The sequence below is a fragment of the Musa acuminata genome, chromosome BXJ3-8 (genome assembly GCF_036884655.1).
Source record: "Musa acuminata AAA Group cultivar baxijiao chromosome BXJ3-8, Cavendish_Baxijiao_AAA, whole genome shotgun sequence".
NCBI lineage: Eukaryota > Viridiplantae > Streptophyta > Magnoliopsida > Zingiberales > Musaceae > Musa > Musa acuminata.
Window position 1 is genome coordinate 47,256,315 of NC_088356.1, and position 20,452 is coordinate 47,276,766.

General features: G+C 41.4%; 4 protein-coding genes across 6 annotated transcripts; all 4 read right to left on the reverse strand.

The window, feature by feature from the left end:
- Positions 1–172: 172 nt before the first annotated feature.
- Positions 173–2,555, reverse strand: LOC103996032 (ras-related protein RABA5e). Its single transcript, XM_009416830.3, has 2 exons — positions 2,082–2,555; positions 173–765 (listed from the first exon to the last, which is right to left on the reverse strand). Exons 1-2 carry the CDS (start codon positions 2,401–2,403, stop codon positions 449–451), a joined length of 639 nt encoding a protein of 212 aa, XP_009415105.1. The 5' UTR covers positions 2,404–2,555; the 3' UTR covers positions 173–448.
- A 574-nt stretch (positions 2,556–3,129) lies between these two features.
- LOC135645098 (protein PEP-RELATED DEVELOPMENT ARRESTED 1 homolog, chloroplastic-like) lies at positions 3,130–7,391 on the reverse strand. Of its 2 annotated transcripts, XM_065163172.1 has the most exons (9): positions 7,014–7,388; positions 6,778–6,933; positions 6,118–6,186; positions 5,877–6,047; positions 4,953–5,096; positions 4,207–4,368; positions 4,049–4,114; positions 3,826–3,885; positions 3,130–3,737 (listed from the first exon to the last, which is right to left on the reverse strand). In XM_065163172.1, exons 1-9 carry the CDS (start codon positions 7,338–7,340, stop codon positions 3,693–3,695), a joined length of 1,200 nt encoding a protein of 399 aa, XP_065019244.1. In that variant the 5' UTR covers positions 7,341–7,388; the 3' UTR covers positions 3,130–3,692. The 2 variants fall into 2 exon arrangements, with proteins under 2 accessions (XP_065019244.1, XP_065019245.1); XM_065163173.1 differs by lacking the exon at positions 4,953–5,096 and having other exon boundaries at positions 7,014–7,391.
- Positions 7,392–7,822: 431 nt separating this feature from the next.
- LOC135644507 (transcription factor FAMA-like) lies at positions 7,823–9,682 on the reverse strand. Of its 2 annotated transcripts, XM_065162140.1 has the most exons (4): positions 9,456–9,682; positions 8,940–9,365; positions 8,425–8,832; positions 7,823–8,339 (listed from the first exon to the last, which is right to left on the reverse strand). In XM_065162140.1, exons 1-4 carry the CDS (start codon positions 9,480–9,482, stop codon positions 8,244–8,246), a joined length of 957 nt encoding a protein of 318 aa, XP_065018212.1. In that variant the 5' UTR covers positions 9,483–9,682; the 3' UTR covers positions 7,823–8,243. The 2 variants fall into 2 exon arrangements, with proteins under 2 accessions (XP_065018212.1, XP_065018210.1); XM_065162138.1 differs by having other exon boundaries at positions 8,940–9,682.
- A 5,089-nt stretch (positions 9,683–14,771) lies between these two features.
- LOC135645803 (probable protein phosphatase 2C 33) lies at positions 14,772–19,352 on the reverse strand. The gene is made up of 6 exons (XM_065164562.1): positions 19,135–19,352; positions 18,507–19,013; positions 17,356–17,736; positions 17,115–17,232; positions 15,718–15,941; positions 14,772–15,568 (listed from the first exon to the last, which is right to left on the reverse strand). The coding sequence occupies exons 2-6, from the start codon at positions 18,747–18,749 to the stop codon at positions 15,296–15,298; spliced, it is 1,239 nt and encodes a 412-aa protein (XP_065020634.1). The 5' UTR covers positions 18,750–19,013; positions 19,135–19,352; the 3' UTR covers positions 14,772–15,295.
- Between the last annotated feature and the right edge of the window lie 1,100 nt (positions 19,353–20,452).

A 20,452-nucleotide genomic window follows, 5' to 3' on the forward strand; every position in this document is an offset into this window, starting at 1 on the left:
TTTATCATATGAAATCTGTTGTGATTAAAATAATTTTATAAATTCTTCACTATCTGAAATTTATAACATTTTCACTATATGAAATCTGTTTATGTGAACTTGGTAAAGAAAAAATAAAAAAGGCTCTGGAAAATACTGTGACGACGGTTTAACATTCATCGAGGGTTCCAAGGCAGAATAACACACTAAACTTACTAAAATATGAAAGTTATTGTTTGAGTACCGGAATTTTACAGCACTCCATTACAAAAGAAGATGATTTCATAGTAGTAAATCATAAAGAACAAATCATAAAAATGTACATCCTTGACCAATAGTTATCTAAATTTTGGCTCTACGGATGACTCGTTAAAAACCTTGAAGAAATCTCAAACACATGACAAACAAAATCCATCCTCATGGCTCGAAATCGTTCGATGGCTATAATTTTGGATCCACAACAACAGTTTCAACAGCAGGAGAGTTTGCTGGAAGCTTGTTTTGCCTCATCATTCCCGTTGCTGGTAATGCTCACCCTGTCTCGAGACAATTCCGCTTTGTAGGAATCAGAGTTCAAAACCTTCCTGCTGATGTTGTTGTATATCTCCCTGATGACAATCTCAAATGCCTTCTTCACATTTGTACAATCCAGAGCTGAGGTCTCGATGAAAAAGAGCCCTTCGGCTTCCGCAAGGCTTTTTCCTTCGTCGATGGATATGTCTCTGATGTCCTCCAGATCGCATTTGTTGCCGACCAGCATCTTCGCAACCGCGGTGTCAGAATGTGCTGCATTATGATTTCAATCACAAATGAGATGCAAAAGAACATTCAGCTCGACACCAAGTCAGCCAAAACTCGAAAGTATAAACTATAAACTACATCTGATGCACAAGAATCAGCTGATGACAAGCCGAACATGTCAAACTAAACAGGAAAAGAAACAAAAAGTTCAACAATTGGATATGTATGACGCCTTAATCTCTGTTTTTAATGGATTGTTGCACATTCAAATTTCAACTAAACCCCTGTGACTTCCATTATAGTTTCAGCTACTGCTCATGTCGCAGCCTGAGTAACAACCTTCAAGGCCGATAGCAAAAGAGACCACTTCTACACTTTGCCTTTCTCGTCTAGATTATAACTTCTGGTTTGGACTAATTAAGAAAAAAGCTGACTTCAACAATCTGCAATGTACTTCTTATCTTTGAGGTACAGTGGCAACACATCAAAGCACTCGAGTGCGTAGTAGTAGAATAGTTCTGAATGTAACTGTGTGCTTAAAATAGAGATAGAAAGCCATAAAATACCTGTGAATTTAAGTGTAAATTTCATCTAAAAAACAATAAATAAAAAAGAGGGATTTCACAATACCAAATAGACTTAGATATCTTAAAATCGTCTCTTTGCTTATAAATATATCAGAAGCTTTGAACATGATTGCGTTTAGGCTGAAATCTCACCTTTCAATTTTGTTCGAAACATTTAGACTCCTTGGCTTCAGTTGTTCTCTAGATAATCCATTAACGATGGGAAATCTTTGTATATGTCTGTGATGTTCTTAACAAAAGCTGTCTGTAAATAGTATATTTTTTAGGTAGAAATTGAAGATTTATGGAAATTAAAGAAATAATTAATGAACTATTCAGACTAGCCATTTTATGTATAACCCAATTGAAGCAACATTGATTCTATGGAAGAGTTCAGAAATCCGGAGGCTAATACCAATCCAACTTTCTCTCCGTTGAAGCTGCTGAACATAACATATTGCTATCAAGATCAACCATGACATGGAGCTTCACATATTTCTAATTCCACCTGAGTAATAATTCAAGATGATTTCATAAGGCACCCCTAAACATCAGATCTTGTGATTTCATTTTCATACAAAGAACAACAAGAACAGGAATTACCCAAAACCAGCATATATGTTAGAAGAAGGTGGAGATAATAGATCAATAGCAAGATGTCAGATCTACCACAGGAAAAGATCCAATCGTTGGTGAAGATAAGAGAACAGTAGGAGCAGATTGAGGTCAGGGACTGAAGTAGGTCGAGATCGAGAAGAGGGAGCAAAGGTGGGATCTTTGTGAGCGTCTACGTACTGTTGAGCTCCTGAAGCCAGCGGGGGACGCTGTCGAAGGTAGTGCGGCGGGAGATGTCGTAGACGACGAGGGCGCCGACGGCGCCGCGGTAGTAGGCGGAGGTGACGGCGCGGAAGCGCTCCTGGCCGGCGGTGTCCCAGATCTGGGACTTCACCTCCTTGCCGTCGATCTCCATGCTCTGCGTCTGGAACTCCACCCCGATGGTGGCCTTGGAGTGGAGATTGAACTCGTTGCGGGCGTAGCGCGACAGCAAATTGGACTTCCCCACCGCCGAGTCGCCAATGATCACGATCTTGAACAGGTACTGCTCCGCATCCTCCATCCTCTCTCTCTCTCTCTCTCAATCTCTGGAATCTTCACTTCTATGTATATTCTTCCTTCTGCATCTGTGTCTGATGACGGAGAGAGAGTGCGCGCGTCGGACTATTTAAGAGGTGGTGGTGGTGGTCGCGTCCTCTCTCTCGTTCGCAGTTGGTGGTGTAAATATGTGCGTTCGAGCTGGCTGTCTATTCTTTTGCAGGTGGGAGTCGATTCAGGTGGTGTGACTCGGCAGTAGATATGATGACGTTTGATCCAGATAGATTTGGTAAGTAGATTTGTCGTAGATTTACTTGTTGGGATGGTCATATGTAAGAGTGTGTGTGTGCGGGGGAAGTCAACGCAATGTTGACTTTAGGAAGACCTAACATTATTAATTATCGTATGAAAGAACAATAACTTTTTAGCATTATAATTTTATTTTTTTTACCAGTGCCAGGGTGTGATAGTTTTTTTTTTCTTCTTATTTCGTAATATTCCAATAATAATTAATAAAAAACACTCATCCTTTTTCTCTTGATTGTTTATTGTTTTAAGAACAATTATCATGAAAAAGCTAGACACCAATATAACAACAAAAAGGACTTAAACACAATTAGCACTTCATATTTTTCACAGCATGGGAGTAAAGACATATCAAACACTTGCGTTTGTTATGGACATAACATTTGCACTGCGCATGAATCATGGCTTTGTAGGAAACCAAATCTGGTTGTGTGTGCACCAATAGTTGGACTCATTTGTCAAATACCACAATTTATGTCGAATACCACAAATCACATGAAATCACAGCTACATTAGTGTGCACTACTGCTACATGTCTATCACACTAAATTTAACTCCTGGCATATCTGCCAATATACACATCTTTCCAAGAAAAACTCATTTGGATGCCACCAAGCCGGTTGACCTCTGTTCTGTTTCTTCCTCTCCTGGGAGATGCGGACTGATACTGGTTGAATGTTGAGGAGACGCTTGAAGATGATAACCAGATCCTTGGTTACCATGAAGTATTCTTAATCAATAGAGCCCCTCAGAAACATTCGAGTGTTGCTTCAAGGATTCTCTTCTAAAATCTCACAAGATGGCTGGTCTACTACAGTCCCCGACTGAATCAGTTCTTACATTTACTAGACTGGAGACAACAATCGGATGAATCATTTGAAGATAAGCAACATGCTGAACCTGATTTACACATGGTTTTATATATATATTGATGTCGTTTTGAGTTGCTGATCAATTGGATATTTGTAGCTGCTTTCATTTTTCTTTGGCCTCAACTGACACAGCAAACTAGAATGCCATTTCTTGCAAAATTTGAAGAGTCTTCTGGTGAACCTAAGGCAGGGAACAAAAATTTAGATGCAAGTTACGATGTCCCAAGAACATACCTTTTGTAATGATCGTAAGTGGATTAAACAGTTACCCATTCTAAATGTTGAGCTGTAATTCCAGATACGTTCCCTGAATAGATTCCACCCAGGACCTAACAAACCAAAAACAGATTGGCAGCATAACAAGTTGGGATTATGATTGTAAAGTTGTTACCATCTGAATATCATGTTGCCATGGAAATTTGCTCTCAGATAATCAAACATGGCCATGAACATAAATTTCAATAAGAACATGGTACAGTGATGTAGTGGTACCTTAGAAACGGTTTCAAGAAACATGCCAGGGCGAACAGGGCGTGGCCTGCGACCTGTGACACTTCCCTGAAAAACATAAATGTACTTAAAAGGAAGGATAAGTTTGTATTGTTTTCTGCAACAATTTTACTAGACAAAATTAAGGCAGTAGAACGAACCCTTCCTGCAAAACCACCAAGAATATTCTGTTCGCTGTTGGGATCTTCATCCCCACTATCTACATTGTCTGCACCTTCATTTTTCCCATGCATCACATCACTTATCATTTTCTGGACAGTGCTTCCTGGTCTCAAGGAAACCAGCTTGCTCAAGAAGTTCACCTGCATTTCCATTAAGTGGTGTTGTGCAACACAAGTTGCAAAGATTTCAAAGAAAATAATTCAAGAGAAAAGAAGATCCAACTGAAGAAAATTGTTGTAGAAATGAGAATAGATAGGAAAGATCAATAGAAAAGATTGGCCAATAAAAGGAAGAATGCAATACCAATAGACAAAATTCTATACAAATATTATAAGATCCTATATGGAACACATCATCAAGCTACAATTTCACTGCAAGAAGCCAAATAAGGAATATTTATAATCTTTGTTATGCTATCTATCAAGAAGCATCTTAAATTATCTTTGCCACATAGACAAAAGAAAAAGGGTGCAATCAAGACTTCATACTGTCTTATTCAAGAAGAATGTAATAAAGCCATATGCAAGTGGATGAATCAGTCGAGGTGTACACTTTTTGCAAGTACTTGAGGGCTGAGGTACAACCTTGATTAAAGACCAAACATGCAAGTTTGACTAAGTGAGGATTCAGATATTTATTCTAGCAAATGAACAGAAAAAAAAAAGGTTCCACATGTGAAAAGAACAATCTATTGCTCAATAGGAAAAAAAATAGAGAAAGAGACCTCTGCTTCGGGTAGAGTATTCAGACCACGATCATTTCTTTCATCCAATAACCCACCACCCATCATATTGCGAGCTTCTTCTCTAATTAAAACAAGCCTCACAAGCAACTTCCGATCAGGAATACTAGGTCTGGATTCCATTGTCTACAAAGTAATACAGGCAATAAGAACTCGGGAAAGTTCCTTGCTCATGACAAATTATTACTAAAAATTAGGTTGTACAAGATACAGTATAGCACAAAAAAAAAAGTATAAGATGCAAACAATTCATAACTTTATATGCACCCAAACTCGAAACATACCCAACATACAGCAAAGAAGGACTAGAATTTCACAAGAGGCTGTCAAACAAAAAACTAAGGCAATCAAGGGATAAGACTTGATTCTATGTGAATGTTTCAACATATACAAATAATATATATAATCATAGAAAGCTTAGGTTTAAAGTATCTGAAGTATTTAATGAGCAAATATATGCAAATTAGTTATCAACATTTCAGTCACCATTAATATGTTGTCCAGGAGATAGTGAAACAACGATGCAGACAAAGTGACATATAAAGCATCTTCACTACCAAAGGGCTTGTAATGAACACCTTAGCAATACTGTGATTTCCATAGAAACATGTGTGTTGTCATGTATTGGCTAAATCCTTGAGTACAAAGCATTTGATCAACGTCCAAATGCTCAAAACAAATTAGAGAATGTGGTGATCAGTAGAATTACTTCCACATAGTTATCTTCCATTTTCACATATAAGCAAGGTGATGATGGTTTGTACCGATGCAGTAATACAGAATCAAATGTAACCTGGTAGAAGCTGGCAGGCATTGTGGTCCAAGGTTAAGTAAATAAAATAATAGAACAGTGACAAGGTACGGCATATGCTAGAGCCAAGAGAAGCCAGAATGTGTCATTCATACCTCTAGTAGATCATCAGCCTGGTTAGCAATATCATTAAGATTTGCCCCTGGGAGATGAACTTTAAGGCCCTTCTCACTTTTAAATACACCTCCACCTGCAGCAACCCGTCGTAGCAATTCATGCCTGCTCTCTTTATCTGGAGTTCGGCAAAGAAGGCCAATCACTTGCACCTACGACAAAACCCCAGTTAATGGTACAGAAATAACATCAAATTTCAGCATAGAAAAGAATGAGCCTCACATGTGGCGGACACTTCTTGGCTAGATGGTCCAACACTGTTTGCTTTACCACCTCTAAGAGTGACTTGCGCTGGATACAATAACAACAAGTTAATTCTGCACAACAAGTGTTTAATATATTGGTGGAAATAATGAAACAGATGGCTAATATTGCAACAAGCACTGTGTCTTATGAACAAAGGAAAATATCTTGAGAAAGCGCCCAAAAAAATAAAAAGAAACTCCAACAACAATCTCGATGACATAATAGTGCAGTCGCAAAATAGTGTCATTTGACCGATAAAATGAAATCTGGTTGAGTAAATACCTGCTAACAGTGAAGAAAGATACTACTGCAGATATGGAGCTCATGATGCAGCTAGATGTTTCATAATAAAAAAGCATGCTTGATTGGCACAATACATTCTACAGAGATGGCAGAAAAAACATGGTCTCAATACGAGTGTTCAGCTACCAATAAACTTCTCCGAGATCGACCATGTATTTTAAATTCCAAGTAATTTTTCGCTTACATCTTTCCTGTTGGACATTAGTTCCCATAGGACAGACTTCTCAGACATGAGAAGTACATAACATTCGGTCACATTTAGGTTTGCATCACAATCCAGGGGCAAATGGAATTGCAGAAAAGATTCTTCGGAAACACAGCAAAGAAGCGAACCTGGTCATCATTATCCTTCTCCGCCATCTGGATCATGTAATCGATCGCCATCATGAAGCCGGACTCCATCTCGTCGACCCTCTTACCGATCACACCCTGGGCCGCGATCTCCACCGCCACCCTCTCCGAAGCCTCGTCCATGTCCATGTCAGCCAGCTGCGCCGCCACCAGCACGGATCATAGTCTCACGCGGAACCAAGCAAACGGGAAAACCATTCATTGAGCTAGAAAGGTACCAGATTGACCATGTCCTGGAGAACAGAGGTGACCTGGTCGCCGCCTCGGAGGAGGGCTTCGTACTTGGATGAGTCCCACTTATCGTCCTCAGCTTCCGGTGGCTGCCGATGCTGGAAAGAAGGGAAGGGAAAGGCGGCATCGGTTTGGGTGCTGCGGCAGAGGGAGAAGGGGGGTTTCTTGCGGGCCTGCCACCTCCGTTGATGGCAGAAGGAGCGGAGTGAGAGGCGGACACGAGGGGAGATGATGAGGGACTTGGGTGGGAGAGAAGGGAAGCAGGGGGAGGAGGAGGGAGATGGAAGGAAGAAGATGGCAGATCTCAACATCATGGTTTATCTTCTTAAGCGCAGTGGAAGGGGTTTTGGCGGTGACACGCCATAACAAGCAGCCGACCAAAGCGAGGTTCTCGGTCCTTTATTTGGGCCATCTTCCTCTTGATGGGCCGGCTCAAAGTATGGCAAATTGGTAATTAGAGCCTCATGATATTGTGCTTTAAAAAAAATGCAATGACATGTGAACATTGAGCAACCGACTCCAGTGAGGTCTTCGGGTTCTTTCTTTGGGCCTTCTTCCTATTGCTGGGCCGGCCCACAGTATGGCAAATTGGTAATTATAGCCTCACGACATCGTGCTTTAAGAGAAGTGCAATTACGTATGGGCAGTGAACAACTAACTATAGTGAGGTCTTCGGGTTCTTTCTTTGGGCCTAATTCCTATTGCCGGGCCGGCTCAAACGATGGCAAATTGGTAATTACAGCCTCACGATATTGTGCTTTAAGAAAAGTGCAATTATATATATTATATATACACATTCTAACAATATTATGCTTTAAAAAATGTGCAATACATTCGGTTGTAACAGCTCATTTCAACGTTTCCTCTGACCGAGAAGGGTTTCTGCAGTAAGCAAGACAGTGCAATGGGGAAACCCGGCCAGCAATTTGCTTGTCTTTGAGCATGCTCTGACCTTATCCGGCCCTGACGAGTCAAACCGTGGCAGCGTTCGCTAAAGTACACGCGTGGTTGACCTCCAAAGTCCACGCGTGGTCTTTATCTCCCTTGGATGGATAAGGATCGATTCACACCCAACATGCATGCTTCATAGTTGCATAATGTAAGCAGGTACAGTGAGCAGTGCCAATAAGATTGGCTACATACGTACAGAGAGAGAGAGAGAGAAGAAGAAGAAGAAGAAGAAACCAGGAAATGCTACGGTTTCACCCTGTTTAATTTTACGCTTGTGATGATGTGTTTGCATCGATGAAGCACAGGATCCGTTGGACGGAGTTGGCAATGTCTTCCGCAGTGCATAGGGATTCGCTTGAAATCTGTCAGGTAGAGATGGGTCGCGCCTCAGTAGCAACAAGGCGAAAGAAGTGTGAGATCGATGAGCAGAGTGAGCTGTTTGATTACCTTGACGTTGAAGGAGTAGAGAACGGTCGGCTCGATGGTGGCGATGCTGGTGTGGAGGATCGCCAACTGCAAGTCCTCGAGGGCTGCGATGGTCCTGATGAGCTGCCTCGGCCGCCGACGAGAGAGGATCTTGATCATGGCGTCGAAGCCCAGCAACCTGACCTCGACGTCGGCCAGGCAGGACCTGTTCTCCGCAATCTCCTCCCGGAGGCGGCTGCCGTGGTCGAGATCAAGAAGATTAACCTGGTGGCGCTGCTGGAGAGGCAGCGGCGGGCCATCCATCACCGATTTTGGAGCTTTGCCACCGCCGAAGAGTCTTCGTCTCTTTTGGGACTCCAGGCGTTGTAGGAGTTGCTCTAACTCTCTCACCAACTCGATGGCTCCACCCACTATGGACGCCTGGTCTCCCTGCATGAATCAAGGGAACAGGAACACTTATCCTGGCTCTTCGTTCTTGTGGATCCTTGCAAGATTCTTAAGCTCAATCTCGAATCTTAATATGTTTGTGATCATACCCTTTTCACATAAGATCCGGGCATGAGAGATCTCAGCACCCGGAGATGCTCATTCATCTGCCTCCTCCTGTTGCGTTCCACTGCGATGTGCGCCATCCTTTGGCTCTCCACCTCCTCGCTCGTCTTCCAAGCTCTTGCCCTCTTCCGCCGGTTCTGGAGCTGTCGCACCTCGTCCAACCTACTCGTAGCTAGTGGAGGAGGAAGAAGCGACGGACGCGAGGCGGTGGAAGAAATCACCAAGTCGTCGTCATGCAACTTGAGGAAGCAACTCTGGTCCTGAGCAGAGACTTCGAACTGGTTAAGCGCCAGCTTCGATCCGAGCTCGGCAAACTGCATGACGTCCAAGGAGATCTGGGTCGAGGGCGTGGGATCGTTCGGCATGTCTTTCACCATGTCGATGCTGTTCTTCTCCGAGCTCTTAAGTGCCTGCAGCAGCCAAAGTGAGGCCAGGGAGGCAACGGCAAGAAACAAACAAGCTGAAAGTAATTGCGTGGATGGTTGGTGGCCTTCTTCTACCTCTTTCTCAGTTATATATACGATCATACAGGAGCAGGCCCGGTGCACATGGACCAAGAAATCAGTGCAGCAGGCCACAGCAAATACTGAAAAGCTTTAGGCTTCTACTGAGAGGCATCATTATCCCTGGAAGAAGACAAGATTGGAGCATCTCAGAGTGAGGAGAGGGAGAGGGAGAAAGCTGTAGCAGTAGCTTCTTATCGCATGGGTTCCAAGTGTGTCTGGATTTTGATTTAGAAAGCTTCTCAAGCATTGATTGAAGCAAAAATGAAGTCCACACCTCTGTATGTTTATGCTTTTTACATGGTGGAAAGCTCTCATCCACTCCTTTTTACCTTTGCCTTATCTTCTAGCTTGCAATTTGCATGTGAACTTTGATCAATCAAACCTCAAGGTCAGTCAGCTGACTGTCGAAGAAAATAGTCATGAGAAGTAAAGAAAAACATGAAAGAATGTAAATTAAGGGTGGAAGAGCTTTGCTTGGTTCTCAATGAAGTGAAAGAATATAGAACTTCGACATTAGCAGAAAAGAAGATTTCCTTTTGTTCCATTTACTTACAGATCAAACAAAGAATAGAAGAAGAAGCGACTTCGATAATGGAAAGAAATATATAGATTGTCTTATCTGTTTACAGACATGAGTTAAAATCTTCAGGGACAAAGCCAATAAAGATATCCATCTACAATGTTCTATGACAATTCTTCACTTTGACTTCAATAATGGCCACTCAGAAAAGAAATGCCAGCTTTTGTGTTCCTCCTTGGATTTTGCTGGTACAGAGACATCCTTGTTCTCTAGAACAAAATACCTCAATCTAGAACAAAATAGTAGGTGTTTCCACACATCCTATGATGGCAGTGCAATATTCCTCCAATAATATGAGAAGCCCATAGAACACTATCAGCTTACATGAGACATCCTATTAATTAATGTATTTATTGTATGATCGATAGGTGTCATGTAAAAATATTTTATACATAATTTAAATTAATAATTATGGGGAAAATTATATATATAATTAAAAACATGAATGAAATTTTTATACACATGATTGGCCAATCAGGACTTTGGAAAGAAAGGGTCCCACACGGATTATGTCAAAGTGCAGAATAACATTGGGACCCTTCTCTGGCCCAATGAAAAAAAAGGTACGAACAATAAGTATGTCACGTAGATGACGGATAATTATACTATTTGTTCTCGCCTTCAAGTTTACCTCTCTTGTGAATGGTAGAAGTCACCATTAGCAGTGGGACCCACTTTCAGAAGTTGAGACCCGTGAACGCGCACCCGTTTGTTGTTTCCAGTTTCTCTTATTCTTTTTGGAAACTTCGAGAGCCACGTGTTTTCTGATTGTTACCCTGAAACTTACCTCTTCTCGTGAGCGGAAAAGGTCACTATTAGCATTGGGCCCCACTCTATAAGGAGACCTTCGTAAAGGTAAACGCGTACGAGAAGGATTTCTGTTGCAGTCGGATCTCTACACTTTTCCGTTTTCTTTATTCTTATTGGAAGATTCGAGATCCCCATCACCGACAAAAACTCCTCCCGCCAACCTTTGGACAGCCCCCCTTTTCCGCCTCCTTTTCTCGTCATGTAATCTTCTCTCTCTTTCTTCCGCGTAGTGATTCTTCCTCCGCTGTTCTCTCTTCAAGAGGGAAGAAGATGACTCATATCCTTATTCGACATCATTAGATTTCAATTCAGTTCTTAGATTTCTTCTTCTTTTTCTCTTCATATCGATCGTTTAATTCGGGATTTTGCACTCTTGTTGATCTTAATTGGACGATTTTAGCGCGATTTTTCGTTTTTGAGTTCTTTATTTGTTGTTAATTCGATCGAAATTTGTGTTTGATGATGTGTTTCTCTTAATTCCGATTCACGGGGAAACCAGAGGGAGGACGATCGACAGAGGGCTCAAGCTCGAAAGTCTCAGGTGAAGCAGCGAGACGACGGCCTAACCCCTGAACAGCGCCGCGAGAGGTATCCCTCTTCCCTTGATCTGATTGATTAGCTGATGGTCGAACGGATCCTAAATACGTAGGCTGATGGGTTAATTAATTGGCAAAAAGAACTGATCTCGAGTTACGTTGATGCTGTGCAGGGATGCGAAAGCGCTCCAAGAGAAGGCAGCTAAGAAGGCTGCGCAAGCAGCAGTAGGAGTCACTACCGACTCGAAAAACAAAGGCAACGCAAAGAAGTAGCAACGGGAGTTCGATCCGGCAGGTTATTCAGTTTAAAGGGCATCTCTATTTGACTGTCATGATGTAACTTGCCTTTCTTTTCCTAGTGGTTCTCGTCTCTTGATGTCTCTTAATCTGTGACTGAATGGTCATGTTGGTTTTACTCTAATAACTAGAAGAAGACTGCTTGCTTCTCACAATCCATTAATTTTTATGGTCTGTGAGTTGCATTAACCATTTATTTTTAGCTATGCTTTACTCGATTGGATTCTGTTAAAACATGGATCAGCAAAGGATACCTCTTTATATATAATATGTTGAAAGTTACTGTTTGATCTGTACATTCCATTGTATTTGAGGAACTTTGACAAAGCAAATATTGTAGAACTTGGCTTGTTGGTGATGGCAACCATGAACCTTCGATTACAGGAAGGGTTTTCTTGCTATTGTAATATATTCACCTTTTTCTTGTTGTGTTTGAGCAATTTTATCTTTGGATCTGGGCATACTTGGAAGATAAAATAAATATTGTGAATTCTGTGTCTTTTTTTTTAAATTTTTGATGATATTTTGGACGTTTGATCATTACTTTTGACTGTTATTAAGAAGATCTTAGTTAGCTATCTTAGATGGTCTTTGTAGCAAGGTCTATATATTTGACTTGTTTGTGTAGTCCTGCCATAATGACTATTTAATTCCTTTTCCTGATCTAAAATAATGTGAAACAGGTTTTCTTAATGTGGTTGATAGGGCGGGGAACATAGATCCTTTGATCAATAAAATGATCGTCATTTTGCGTTGATAGTTTAATAAGAAACTTTTGTGTTCATCTGGGGACATATTTTTGTTTGTCATTGTTCTTTGGACATTTGCATTTGATTCGTGCAGGACTTTAATTTGTTTGACAAAGACTTTCAGGACCTCTTTTTTCCAGTTTGATGGTTTGTGGCATTGCAAAGCAACTCTTTAAGGCTACTCACGGCTATGCCGAGCGTCCAAGCAAGTAAGGGAATGCCAGGAGTGAACCATTATACTGTAAGCCTGCCATTTCATGAGTTTGTGCAATTTCGAGTTTTAGCAATTTTCAAGGAGTTCCACTTGACCCTACTGTTTTTAGACTGAAATCATTGGTCACCTCTGTTATAAACAAAACATGGCACAATATGGTTCACAAATGTCTAAGTTCCAAGTAGCAACATTACCATGGCATCAATGCTTAGACCTTTGTTATAAACCAAAAACTTAAATATAGAATTAATAATTGCTGGTCTTGATCATATGTATGCTTGTCAAGTATGTTACTTGGTGAAGTATGATAGGGTATATTCTGGTACCACCCCTGCGGCAACAGTCAGCAGGCACGTCAGTGCCAACGCTGAGCCTCAAGGCTGATATGGGGCACTATGTCGACGCGACACCTCGGACTCGGATGGGACGATCGCCTATTCTCGCGCTATCCGAGGCCGTACAAGACAGTGTCGTAATGTACAAAGCCGCTCTGGAAAGCTCGGAACGGTGTCGTGCGGTGTCGATCCATGCAGGTCGGTCGGTGCCCGCATGTAAGGTACGAGCTGGCCGCCCGAGGAGTTGGCAGCTATTAACAGACCATGTACGACCGACCTTCGTTCACAAGTATAAGAGTCAACCTCCTGACCAGCATCAGGGGTGGAACTTTGAACACTCAAACTCCCCCGAACACCACTCAACACTGACTTAGGCTTTAGAGGGGTCGAGTCGAGAAATCCCCCTCATGACTTCGGCCTGTGTGCATGAACTTGGCAAGGAAAGAGCGGCAGCCCGACAAGGGAGGAAGAGCAACTCCTTGCTAGACATCAGATCAATTTTGGAGACGAAGCCCGGATCGAACCTGACGTCGCCCACCTTTGCCCGAGCATCCACGTGGGTGACTCTGCGCACTCAGAATTGGATCAAACCGTGCCGACTCCTCGGCCTCGGCCACGGCATAAGGATACCCAACAAAGTATATTTTCTCCATCTTACCTTTCTGGTGCCTGTTTATTGTTCTTTAGATTTCCAGATGTTGCTTTTCAAGGTAATTATAAGATGATTCATGTAGCAAATAGGTATCAGGTGAGATACCGTATGATTATGTAGATGAATCTCATCTTTTTCTCTCTTGTTTTCTAGTGTCTGTGTAATTTGCTGGATATGATTACGGCTTCATGTTTCTAGTTTGGATGCTCAGTGGCATATAATGATTTTTTTTGTGTTATTAGATACATCAGAAAACGCTTACATACACTTCTCGAGTCAGGACAATCGCTTAGAATTTAGAATGCTAGTGATGTCATTTACATTTGGTTCTTAGCAAAAATCGATGTGCTGAATTTTCAGTTGCAAAAATTTTTGTTGGCAATATTGCTTGATTAGGTGTAACTTGTTTGCTTGGCAGTAAATAGTAAATTATGATCAAACGTTTGGGATATTATAGTCAATCTATCACATCGAACTAAGAATGACATTCTTTCTTGTGATATGAAATTGATAAGCCTGATGATTAGAACATGCATGCTGTATTTCTCACAGCGAGAGAAATCTAAGCCTGGCATTTTGAATACCACTTTATAGGAATTGTTATTCTATTTGGATAAGTGTGTGTATGTTTGTCTGCGATATTATAGTATAGAATGGGTAAGTGGATCGAGTATCGCAAAGATATTCCACCATGAATCATCAGATCAGAGAGGTTCAAATCTGATGGAATTCTCGGGCATTGCGTACATTTACGCACCCCACAAGAATCCTTTAGCTGCCTTATAATCCTCAAATTCGAATTTGAATATGGTATTAAATGGTTGTTAATTATCACGCCACAACCGCTCAGCTTGATAACAATTGATGGGAATGTCGGAAGAAATGGAGGAAAAATAATTAAATACCAGGCTCAAACAACCGCATAAGAACAGCGTTTTTGTTAGCTCGATGTGTTTGGACAATCCAATATGAGTAGGAAAGTTAGTGCAGACTGTATTGAATCAAATGGCCTCACAAAATGGTGTTTGGACAATCCAATATGAGTAGGAAAGGAAGTGTAGACTGAGTATTGAATCAAATGGCCTCACAAAATGCAATTCCCTATCAGAATGATCCATCATAATCTATCGGAGTATATATTACCAACACAAACATAATACTTGGACATAATAAGATTGAATACAGATCAACGACAGTCCCATGCATATGTTCCTCGAAGGACAACACAGTAGTGGGCATGAAGATTATAACAGATCACAATAACAAGGTTGGAATTGTACTAAAAATGCAATCCAACACACTGATATTTAGAGTTCAGAGAGAGAGAGAGAGAGAGAGAGAGAGAGAGAACACCTGCACATTCAAATATAGTCGGGCTACTCTTCTCAACAAGAATAGGAGCACCAACTGCAGACATTTCAGTTAGCCTGCAGAGATCTTGGTGGTGGATGCTTAATTCTGACATGCGATAAATTTCGGTGGCAATCATGGGATATTTACTTGAAACTCCCTCTAGAGCACAGCAATTGTCACCTTACGTTTGGGTGGCATCATCATTGATGAATTGTCGATATGATTGGGATCTAGACAGTTCTTGGAGCTTCCTTGCCCCTCATCTTGTCGATTCTCTGTTCCAGCTCAGATTTTGCTTTCGATTGGATCTAATACGTAGGCTGTGGAGGTTCTTGCTCATCGCTGAGAACCCCAATGCCATCTGGTGACCCACCAACGATAGCCTTGGCAGTGGAGACACTGTCAGATGAATCTATATTAAGGAATAGGCAGACCACAGCGCAGTCATCAACCCTCGAGGTCGGATATCTAAGCCTCCAGGCTCGGCCTGCTGATTCAACAACATAACGAGCTGCAGAGGACCTCGTGGAAGCCATAGCAACAATGTCTACCACCTCTTTGTTGGATAATACATCCCAAACCTGACGAGTCAACCAAACATGTAAGGATAATGCTTCATAAGAATTCTAGTCATGTTATTTCGTAAACTGCAAAGAAAAGAAAAAAATCTGACAATAAGTTCAGGGAATTTTGTCGGCTAATACTAATGGAAAATCATAATTCATCTCACCCCATCGGTGGCCAAGACTATAAACTCATCTTTCTCTGTGATGCGTCTGTATGAAATCTCAGGCACAGAAATCAAACCAAAATCCTTCAAACAAAAATCCCCAAAAGCTCGTGCCATTGCCAAGCCCGGAGAGTTAGCATTAGGCAGCCATAACCGAGCCACCTCTGGTTCATCACGAAGAGCAAAAACACGGCCCCTGCAACGTCTAATTCTTTCTGCTTCCCCTGTAAAAGAAATTTTCATGGTAAAAAAAACAATCGAACAAATTAGACAAGTAGCAAAGTAGTAATAAAAATATTTCGGGAATCCCTACCCACCTACAAGTTGCTTTCATGAGAGAAAAATATCTAAATAGAAAACGAAATGGCAAGACCATTGGCTAGATCTGTTCTACAATTATATTTAGCAGTTGGCTTATGAAACAGATCCATTTGTGTGGCTGCAGATATAACTATAAAGAACTACATTAAAGGAACAACAATCTAGTATCTCATTGCTCTCAAGCAAAATATCTTAAATCAATGTTGAAAGAATTGCCAAGTCTCTCAAATCAACGAGAATTTAGCACTTAAAAAAAACCGCTAGTTAGCAAATCAATCATATATGAGCCAACTGAGTTACCTTCATTTATGGTACCAAGGAGGTTAGCAATTTAACCATACAAGATATTTATAGTACCATTACCATGGTTGAAATAACCAGTTCAAATGACCAGAAGATTCTCCATCACAAGTATATAGAGATAAATCTCTCGCGGATTTTAACAACCCAAAAGGTAAAATAGTCATATCCAATAACATTTGTGCAAAAATGATTTGAAGCAAGGATTGCCATACCGGCCCGTACCGCCCGGTACAAGCGGTACATACCGGTCCGATGGTATATCGGTACGCGGACCGCCCGTTACCGGGCGGAACGAATAATAATAATAATATATATATATATATATATATATATTAATATATATATTAATAATTTAAATAAAATCGAGGCGACATCGCGTCGCCTCGGCGATGTCACCGAGGCGACACGACGTCGCCTTTTTCGGCGACGTCGCTATATATATATATATATATATATATATATAAACGTCACCTCGGCAACGTCGCCCCGTGTGGGGAAGGAAAAGGCGACGTCGCCGAGGTGATGCGACGTCGGCCAATAAAAAAAAATATATAATATATATATATATATATATACATATATCGCTCGGTATACCGAGCGGTATACCGTTCCGTACCGTACCGAGAGATCGTCGAAACTCCGGTACGGTACGAAATTTCAAACCTTGATTTGAAGTATACAAAACATACCTGCAAGAACATGTCGGTGCGAATATGTAAAATATGAACTTACATACTCAAAAAGTATTAAGTGACAAAGGAGGAAAATCATACTGGGAAGATTTGGTTTAAGGTCCACGGTCAACTGCACCGCAACCAAGGTGTTATTTTGATCTCTAGTCCCCAAAACTGCTCTTGAGTCTCCAACATTTCCAATGACAAGATCTTGACCCTAAGATGAATAAAACCCGACTTAGCAATACATAATTGTATATCTTTTTAAATAACCAATTAAACAGAACATTTTGTCATTTCATTAAAAACCAAGATGGGAAAATAATGGCTCATAATCAACCTGCTTAACCAAAGTAACAGCTGTTGTCCCACTATAGAAGCAATCGATATCTGGATGCAGTCTCAGTTCCTTATCCACTTTTCTAAAAGCCTTCAGGAATGGGTCTCTCAGTGTTGCTATGATTTCCGAACGCTTGATCAAATCCTTGAAGCCAATGGAAGCTCTGAATTCTTCATTGAGACACACAGATGATGTTTCCTCTGAATCCATGCTTTTACTGAGATTGTTCTCTTTACATTCATCATCTCCTATATTTACTTCCCATCTGGCACGCAGCTTTAGTGGGAGGATATCTCTTACTTTTTTCGCCACCATGTGGCCATTTGGACCATGACCATCAAAAACTCCACAAAAAACAGTGTCACTTCTACAGCCAAAATTCTGCATAATTGTCCAGATAACATAAGATGATCATTAAAATGACAGTGTTCAAACCGGAAATAACTTCTAAAACAACCAATAGCAGGAAGAAAAAATGCCATTGACATATCATATGCTAAATATAAAGTATGGCAAAAATTGGTACCAGTAGAGAAAACAATAAGCTATAATGCACAGATTCAGATGATGATTAATTTCAAACAGAAGCACTTGAATTCGAATCTCTATGCTGATAAATGGAAGTCATTGGTTTCCTACTAAATAATACAACAAGCATATAGTTTGAAGAGCAAAACTTTGTATACAGAATTGATATCGATCCGAAACAAGAACAAAAGTAAAAAGGAAATTTCATAAAATTCAAGACACATGGTAACTGGAAGAATCAAAACCTGAGACTTAAAAGAGTAAAATGATTCCAATTTTGTTACTAATTAGAGAATTCGACATTCAGGAGATGAAGAATGATGAGATCAATGAGCAAAAAGACAGGTAGGTAATAAACAAGCCACTGGATTTTCTGCTCCTGGAACATGAGATTAATTTCTACAATGCAACTGGACTGTAAACACAGACAAGAAGAACTACCACTAGATCCAGTAGAAGGCATAACATGGCACATAAATCAATGTCTACTTGGTATCACAAACATCAAGCAAACCATTAGCTGGAAAAGAACAGGAAGCCAACAAGATGATGAAAGCCCAAATGTCGAATCTAAGCATGGAATCATTACACCAAACACCACCACCACCAAGAATCTGACGAACCTCCCAAACGATCATGGCATCCTGGTTGATGCCTTTCTTGCCCTGCCGGGAGAAGAGCGAGGCGGCGCTGCTGGCGCCGTTGAGGAACATCCTCCCGGGGATCCGATGGAGCTGCTCCTCCGGCAAGCCACTCATCTGCCTCCTCAGGCTTCTCCGGCGCCGCCTGGCCCCTGACGCCGGCGACGCGGGGGGCGACGAGCTGGAGCCGCCGTTCCGTCCTTCCGGCGACAGGCAGGAACCCATTGGGAGGGCCCTGATCACGTCTAGTATGCACTCCAGAGCCGCCAGGCAGCTGAACCAGACGATTAAACTTGGCGGATCCGTCGAAACCCCAAATCAAAACACGCTCCCCCACCCACCCCACCCCTCTCTCTCTCTCTCTCTCTCTCTCTTACGCCCTTTAATCCGATCGATGGAACCCTCTTCTTCTCTTCTAAGTTTCTTCCTTTTCTTGCTCCTTATTGCAGCACGGACAGATTCCGTGGAATTCCTGGAACAAAAGCTCCACTTTTTGGAGGAATCAAGATCAGCAAACAGGGGGAGAGCAACCAATCACGAAACAGATGTGTGAATGAACGGTATACATAAAGAAGGATAACTACTGGACAGGGATGATAACAAAGGACACCTTGGATGAAAGATCACTGCAGAGGAATCTAGATTCCCATGAAAGCTTTTTCTATTCGAAGAAGGAAGAAGAAGAAGCAGACGTAGATGCGTTATGGATAGAAGAAAGAGGAGGATTAGGAGATCTCGAGGTTGAGGATGGAAGATAGAACCCTAGATTCCATCCCATTCTCTCTCTCTCTCTCCGTTCTCCCCTTTCTTCATCCAATTCCACGGCTCGCATAATCCCTCGTTTTATTTCCTTTTTTTTTCTGAAACACTTTTTTACAGCATGCGTATTATCGTGCTTATTTCTCTTTTTTAATTTTTAATAAATAGTTGGGAGAGTCTCATTAAGAGCACGCTATATATATTTTGGATCATTAGTTGTTGTTAGGGATGGTTACGTGCATCTTCAGGCTCACGCCGAATTATACTCGCTGAATCTACAAGACATGTAGCATATGTGATGAGATTAGCAACGTCCTAAGGTATCACTTATCAGACGCGTAGGTGTCTATCATGCTACACTGAGGCGTCAATCATGTGGCATCAATTTATTAACTATACATGCTCAGGTGTCAATTATGTAGTATTAAGGTTACGATAATTCGATGCTAAGATATCAGTCATGTGGCATGGAGGTCATGCTAAGATAACCCAAAGCCCTAGCTTCGACAATGGATAGGCAATTACTCCGTTTACGTGGAAATCAACAGTTTTATTAAGAATCACATTATGTATCGACTCCACTATGCTCATCGACGCTAAGACAAATCACGCGTTGATGAGCGTAGTAGAGTCGGGGCACTATACGATTCTAAATAAAACTATTGACTTCCACGTAAACGATGTAGTTGCCGGTCCATTATCGAAGTTAGGGCTTTGGGTTGTTTCTTTTGCATTGTCATCGTAGATAGTGTTTTGGGTCATTTTGATTGTGTTGTCATCGAAAGGAGTGCTTTGGATCATGTTGACCATGCCATCATTGAAGAAAGTGCTTTGGGTTATTTTAAATGTGTTATCATCGAAATGAGTGCTTTGGGTCATTGTCAAATGGAGCACTTCGAATTGTCGTCGAAGGGAGTACTTTAGGTTGTGCCAATTGCACTATCATTGAAGAGAGTGCTTTGGGCCATGTTGGATGCATCATCATCGAATGGAGTATTTTAGACCGTGTCGGATTCGCCATTATCAAAGGGAGCGCTTGGGGCCATGAAGATCATGCTATCATTGAAGGAAGCACTTCAAGTTGTTTCAACTACATTATCATTGATGAGAGCACTTTGGACCCTTTCAGTTGCACTATTATTGCACTATTATCGAAGGGAGCACCTCGG

Excerpts from the sequence above, each read along its gene's own strand:
- LOC103996032 (XM_009416830.3), bottom strand. The coding sequence starts at position 2,403 with ATGGAGGATGCGGAGCAGTACCTGTTCAAGATCGTGATCATTGGCGAC. Across the intron at positions 766-2,081 it reads CTGGCTTCAGGAGCTCAACA|CACATTCTGACACCGCGGTT; the intron begins GTACGTAGACGC and ends ATCATAATGCAG.
- LOC135645098 (XM_065163172.1), bottom strand. The coding sequence starts at position 7,340 with ATGATGTTGAGATCTGCCATCTTCTTCCTTCCATCTCCCTCCTCCTCC. Across the intron at positions 6,934-7,013 it reads TCCAGGACATGGTCAATCTG|CTGGCTGACATGGACATGGA; the intron begins GTACCTTTCTAG and ends GTGGCGGCGCAG. Across the intron at positions 3,738-3,825 it reads CAGCTCAACATTTAGAATGG|GTTCACCAGAAGACTCTTCA; the intron begins GTAACTGTTTAA and ends TCCCTGCCTTAG.
- LOC135644507 (XM_065162138.1), bottom strand. The coding sequence starts at position 9,482 with ATGATCGTATATATAACTGAGAAAGAGGTAGAAGAAGGCCACCAACCA. Across the intron at positions 8,833-8,939 it reads CCGGATCTTATGTGAAAAGG|GGAGACCAGGCGTCCATAGT; the intron begins GTATGATCACAA and ends TGATTCATGCAG. Across the intron at positions 8,340-8,424 it reads TCTACTCCTTCAACGTCAAG|ATTTCAAGCGAATCCCTATG; the intron begins GTAATCAAACAG and ends TCTACCTGACAG.
- LOC135645803 (XM_065164562.1), bottom strand. The coding sequence starts at position 18,749 with ATGGGTTCCTGCCTGTCGCCGGAAGGACGGAACGGCGGCTCCAGCTCG. Across the intron at positions 17,737-18,506 it reads ATGCCATGATCGTTTGGGAG|AATTTTGGCTGTAGAAGTGA; the intron begins GTTCGTCAGATT and ends ACAATTATGCAG. Across the intron at positions 15,569-15,717 it reads TAGTCTTGGCCACCGATGGG|GTTTGGGATGTATTATCCAA; the intron begins GTGAGATGAATT and ends TTGACTCGTCAG.